Consider the following 6,193-nt stretch of genomic DNA (forward strand, 5'->3'; position numbering starts at 1 on the left):
TCCTAAGGGGGCGTTTGGTTGAGGAGAAATTTTTTGAATACTAGGGAAATGTAATTACTAAAGAAATGGTTGGAAAGTGAATTTGGTAGGAAAATGTAAAAAAAAATTGTTTGATTGACCAAAATATTACCAGGGAAATTTATTTAAATTTGCAAAATCTATGTTCGAGAGAAACTTCGCACCTGTTTTTTCACTTCCCCCCCAGTTATCTCAAAATACCACATCTCAAGTGGTATTCTGTAACAGTGAATTTCATCAAAAAATCAACACAAAAGTCATTTTCCCATCTATTCTATTTGCCTAGTATTTTTTGAAAAAACCTGAACCAAACATGGTATTTTCCAATATCCACTCACACTTTCCCATCAATCCCAAAATAAATCTTCAACCAAACACTACCTAACTCTTAAATTTGTATCATACACAATCTTACAAGGTGCAATCAGCCTAGGCTTTGTTATTGAAAGGAATATAAACAAATGAACGCATTTTAATCATCATAACCATAGCCTGTAAAACCATCATCGATCTCCACATCACCATTATTACCAAATCCAGACGTGATACTGAGGAAAAGAGCAACTGCAACCAGTTGTGATACCACAAAATATTTGGCCCTTCTTCTAAATGTTTTCTCCTCCTTTGTTTTCTCCCTTTTGGGTTTGCTCTTGGGCTTTGAACCTAACAGAAAAAAAAATGACAAATCAAACTTCATTAAAAATGAAATAATATAAGAGCTTAATTAAGGGTGACAATTTTAAACACGACCCTCTAACACAATACGAACACAACACGAAAATCTGATATGAAAAATTCCGTGCCGTGTCACATGTCAACCCGCAAACATGAAATTGACCTGAATTAATCTTATTACAGGTTATTCGTGTCGTGACGTGTCATGTCATGTCAACTCGCATAATAAGCCAAACACATTGAGATTGGCAGGTTATTTGTATTGTGTTGTGTAAGCTAGCATAATAAACAAAACACTTTGAGATTGGCGGGTTATACGTGTTGTATCGTGTCAACCCACAAAATAAGCGGATTGTGTTCATGTCAAAGGTTTTGACCCATTTTCAAATTCATGTCGTGTTCATGTCATCCCAAATTGCCACCCCTAAGCTTAATACATCACACAAAACAGTAACAAAAAAACATAGCTACTGAAAACCTAAACATTTCAGAATAATCCATTCCATATCTGGAATATTTCGTAGTAGTTATATGAATGGTACTATCCTATTCATACCATATTGATGAAACTCAATTTTATTAAACTGAAATAGATGAAAACGGTATCGGATTACAAAGACTCAATGACAGAAAACAGGAAAACAAAGGCTGGAAACAGCCTTTTCAATACAGATTGACACCCAAAGATAACCCAGAGGGCTGCCTGCAGCACCTCCAAACCCTAATCCCCAATATTCACTCAATACATGCCTACCTCATCACTCCACCCATTCCCCTTCCTTTTATCCTACCCTCACAGAATATTCTAGAAGAATCCCCTAACTAACTCTCTTCCTTTTCTCTCTCCTTAACCACACCTAATTCTGTTATTACATACTTTTTTTATGCTCATCACATATCAAGCCAGCAATAACATTATTACTACAAGTAGTTCAAACCAATAAAGAGAGAGAGGAGTTCTATGGTAGTTATGTAAAGTAAAAAGAAAAAGAAAGATGCGCCGGTTACGCGTGATAAGGAAATCCCATAAAATAAAACTGATAGATTAGGAAAGTAGGAATTACATAATCCTGAAAATATCTTACTTGAAGTTGAACGACCTCTGGAAGCTGATGATGATGCATCTGCATGAAAATATGGATCACTGGAAGAAAATGAACCAGCTTCTATAAGTTCTGTCTTACATTGTTGCACATATCTCACTAAAATAGCATGTTCCAAAAGATTGATCCGAAGCATTGACGATTCCTGTTAGTATACAAATGCAGGAACCAAAGTTAAATTTTTTGCTCGAAATAATAATTCTCAGCACCTCTGGTAAACAATAGCTGCTACACAAACAGCGTACATTTATCTCAGGAGCAAAAAAATGTAAAAGCATATAATCTATGATATTCATTAAGTGGAGAAGCCAGGAAACCTCGAGAGTAGAAGAATGCAAAAACAACTAAAGTGCAGATGATTACACCACTTTTGTGCCAAGAGATAACCGCTTGACTTTGCTCATTCAGAAGTGTTTCCCATTATCAGGTTTTGCTTCAAGAATAACATTCTCAACAAGAAGAAAACAAGGAGTCGCAAATTATCAATCTCGCATTGGATCACATCTAATCACTATAAATCTGAGTTGCAGATTTTCCTTCCAGTGCCCCTTGTTCATAAATTTTCTTTTGATATCTAGTCACCCTATCATGCATGTTCATACATTTCTTATACCAAAGACAAGTATTCAAGTCCAAAAAACCTCCAAATGGAGCTGACAACAGCCCAAAATAAATATCACGCCTCTAGTCTAACATGTATAATTATAACATCAAGCAAAGAATGGTGGAATTGAAGTTGACAGATGGATTGACAGTTTATTGCCCATTCTTTAACTGCTTTTCCAGCATTAGTGTTTTTTATTTAGATAAAAACTTTTAAACATTAACTTAAACTACTTCAGAATAACTAATCAATTATCCTTCATTATATGTCGACACACTTCATATAGTGATACTCTTTAGATGGATTCCTTACCATAACCCCTATATATATATATATGTGTGTGTGTGTGTGTGTGTGTTTATCAATGGCATTTTCTTTTGAACCAAGAATCCACCTTTAGACCATACCATTTTACCCTAGTAATGACATACTTGCTGGGCGCATTCATGAGCAAGTTCCACAATGCATGGTTTTTAACAAATGATACAGTCCAAGTTGATGAGTTAAGAGAAGGAGCAGATTGTGAACTTGAAATATGGAGAGAAGCATTGAAAATAAAGGGTTTTCCATTAAGTAGGAGTAAGAAGGTGTACATGGAATACAAGTTCAGCAAGAAGCAAGTTAGTAATGTTTTGTAGGGGAAAATTGCAGAGCACATCTTCAAATAAGTTGTGTGGTTGAAGTATCTTATATCTATCTTACCATGGAGGTATTGAGGAGGATGTAACACACAGGATGCAAGCTGATTGGATGACATGAAGAAATGCTTTCATGCATATTGTGATCGCAAGGTTCCTATCAAACTAAGAGGAAAATTCTTCAAGACTAGCTATAAGGCCAGCAATGGTATAAGGTAGTGAATGTTAGGTAGTAAAGTGAAAACAAGGCACCAGTGAGACTAAAAGACAGTCCAATTCAAAATGGTAGACGAAGACCACAGAAAACTTTTGGAGAAACCACTAGAAAATACCCTACTCTAAATGGATTTATTGGTTTTTGATAGAAAGCCAACCCCATCTAGTAGGATAAGATTGATTGTTCTTCGAAAGCATCTGCTACTAAACAATAGCAACTGTTAGCTACAAAGTGGAATAAAATTATAAAACTTGTACTAGGAGAAGATAAAACAAGGAAATGCCACCAGTTTATACGAGCTTCTTCCACAATCATCAAACAAATTATACTAATGTAATTTACAGCTTCAGTTAATTGGCAGCCAACTTGATAATAATTCCTAGGGTGTAAAAGTTCAAAAATCTCCATGGCCATAAGTCAAAAGTCATTAAGTTAGACAGCTACAATATATCTTGCACTTAAACAGTAATGCAATCAGATTTCCCTAGAATTTGTGCACGCATCAGTAGTCAGTGCAAGCCATCAAATTTACAGAACCATAAAAAAATATTGGCTTTTCATGCAGCCCACTGGTCCCTATCACCTTCCAACTCTAGCTGGTTGTTCATCTTTCAGCACACACAACTTTGCCGTAAGTTAGCTAAACGGAATTATTTTATTGAGTTCTGCTATGAGATATGGGCTCAATAATTTTGTCCTTAATCCACTTATGAGCTCCTTTTGAATCTTATACCTTAATGCACAGATTTTTTGTCCAATTTTTATTGACCAATGAGCACTATAACCCAAATGGCCATTAATAACTAGATTATCCATATTATCGTAAAACAAATATCAGAATCAATGCATAATTGATAATATAACTCACAGGTAAAGCTTGAAGAACGACTAATGCATGTGCAAGAAAAATAGCATCCAAGCTTGATGGCCTACATAAACAGAATAAAGCATGTGTACACATTACCAGGAGGTCAAAGTCAAACTTTCTCTCAACATGAAAAGGAAACCAAAATATTCCCACATATTTGTTGGAAATCGACAACACACAAATCGAAAACGGAAAAGAAAAAAAGAGAGAGAGAGAGAGAGAGAATAGACACAGCGATTTACCCTGGTTCACCCAATTTAGGCTACGTCCAGCTTGTCTGTACTCTATTCACCTCACCGCCACTCGTTACAAGTCTCTCAGTTTACAAGGCAAATATAAATAGGATTACAAAACCCTAATAGCAGCTATTCATGGGCCCAAGCCCAAACTGCTAAGAAAATTACAATAAAATCGAGGCCCACAATAGTACCTAGCCTCTACGGGCCTGGGGGCGCTGCCCCCGGACCCCCGCCCGCTCACCTGGGAGCGGAACCCCAGTTGCCTTTCTGCTGACCCCGATAATTAGGGCCCTCATCAGCATGCGAAGTATGAGCCATACCCAACAATATTGCTCTAACAAAAGATAATTTGACATATAACACAGCCAGAGGAATCACCTGTTTTCGAATAAGTAGTTTCCTTCCCCTAACCAAATTGACAGAGCATCATATGCAGATTTTGCTCTCCCATAAATCTGTTGATCAACAATAGCTATATAAGAAATATGAATACCGAAATCAAAGAGAAAACACATACACCATTAAAACAATCATGCAGAAAGAACAAAATGAATTTATTGGACAAAAGGTAAAAAATAAAAAAAATCCTACAGAACATGTAAAAGTTAGAAAATGAAGCAGATAACTTTTCATAGTCTCAAGTGTCATCAGAGCAAGTATCAAGAGAAACTGACCTCTTCTTCCTTTACTTCACCATTGTCTTTAGTTATCCCATGTTTCTGCTTTACCCAGTGAACTTTCTTCCAAAACAGGACTTTTCCAATAGGCCATGGAAGATCAGAATAATAGATGTTATAAGCAGAGGAAGCGTCACATCCCACCCACAGTTCATACTCAAGTGCATCAGCAAGCCAAGTTGTGAGCATCACTTTGGTTGGCATCCAACCAGGGAGTGAACAAACCTCACTATCTAAATCACCTACATCCCTTTTCAAGCACTCAATGATCCCCTCCTTCTCATTATTATATGCCACATAATCACCATTCTCAAAGTAAGGAATTTGATCTAAACACCAAAAATAACAAAAAAACAAAAACAAAAATCACAATCATGAAAAGAATAAAATCAAATAGAACACCCATATACCAAAAAAGAAAAAAGAAAAAATAGCAAAAGGAAAGGAACATTATCAAGAGGGTATGAATTTAAGATAACCCAAAAGCCTCAAACACAATAAAATGGTTAAAAGGCCAAAACTTTGAAAAATAAATAGATAAAGGGGCTATTGTAGATGGTAAATAACCATTTTTATTTTTATTTTGTTAAAACATAAAAGAAATGAAGATTAAGGTTTACCAGAATCAGGGTAGTTAGAGTGGAAATCCAAGTGGAAGGGATGTTGAGAAAGCTTGAGATAGATGTAAGCAGACAAGCATTGAGGGCAACCTGTTGGGAGACCGAAGCATGGTTTTCTCACCACAAGGGTCTTCCTTCTTGTGCTCTCATTCCCTTCCGTTTCCATGCAGAAGAACAAGAAGAAGAAAACTGTGATGGGTCAACACTGAACAAAAAACACAAGATTGGAACCGAAACTTGCGAAATGGACTATCATATGAAAACGAAGCTTCCTTCCTTGGTTTGGTGAATGGGCCAGGCCTTATTGGATCCGAAAAGTATTCCTCCGGGTCTGCGCCAACCCGGATTTTTTTTTAATCCAAAAACATTATTATTATTATTATTTTTATTTGATAAACAACTTGTATCCTCCTCCACTCCATGGGAGGTAATTCTATTCCGATGGTTCACATTAAGGTTTTACACCCTGAATGATCAAACATAGCTCTCACCCAGTCACCCCCTCTTGCTCAGCTTCCATGGATTAATTATTTG

At 36.4% G+C, this 6,193-nt stretch overlaps 1 protein-coding gene across 2 annotated transcripts; it reads right to left on the reverse strand.

Annotated features, from left to right (window-relative positions):
* Positions 1–216: 216 nt before the first annotated feature.
* Positions 217–5,869, reverse strand: LOC133300342 (mitochondrial outer membrane import complex protein METAXIN-like). Of its 2 annotated transcripts, none has more exons than XM_061499867.1 (6): positions 5,750–5,858; positions 5,037–5,368; positions 4,741–4,817; positions 4,124–4,184; positions 1,779–1,941; positions 217–681 (listed from the first exon to the last, which is right to left on the reverse strand). In XM_061499867.1, the coding sequence occupies exons 1-6, from the start codon at positions 5,823–5,825 to the stop codon at positions 491–493; spliced, it is 900 nt and encodes a 299-aa protein (XP_061355851.1). In that variant the 5' UTR covers positions 5,826–5,858; the 3' UTR covers positions 217–490. The 2 variants fall into 2 exon arrangements, with proteins under 2 accessions (XP_061355851.1, XP_061355850.1); XM_061499866.1 differs by having other exon boundaries at positions 218–681; positions 5,660–5,869.
* Positions 5,870–6,193: the final 324 nt, after the last annotated feature.

The sequence above is a fragment of the Gastrolobium bilobum genome, unplaced genomic scaffold, assembly GCF_033153095.1.
Source record: "Gastrolobium bilobum isolate Gb01-03AN ecotype WA unplaced genomic scaffold, APGP_CSIRO_Gbil_v1 utg12113, whole genome shotgun sequence".
NCBI lineage: Eukaryota > Viridiplantae > Streptophyta > Magnoliopsida > Fabales > Fabaceae > Gastrolobium > Gastrolobium bilobum.

Coding starts and splice junctions, on each gene's coding strand:
- LOC133300342 (XM_061499866.1), bottom strand. CDS start 5,825: ATGGAAACGGAAGGGAATGAGAGCACAAGAAGGAAGACCCTTGTGGTG. Junction 4,185..4,740: donor AACTACTTATTCGAAAACAG/GTGATTCCTCTG, acceptor CTGTTTATGTAG/GCCATCAAGCTTGGATGCTA. Junction 682..1,778: donor CAGAGGTCGTTCAACTTCAA/GTAAGATATTTT, acceptor TTTTTCTGTTAG/GTTCAAAGCCCAAGAGCAAA.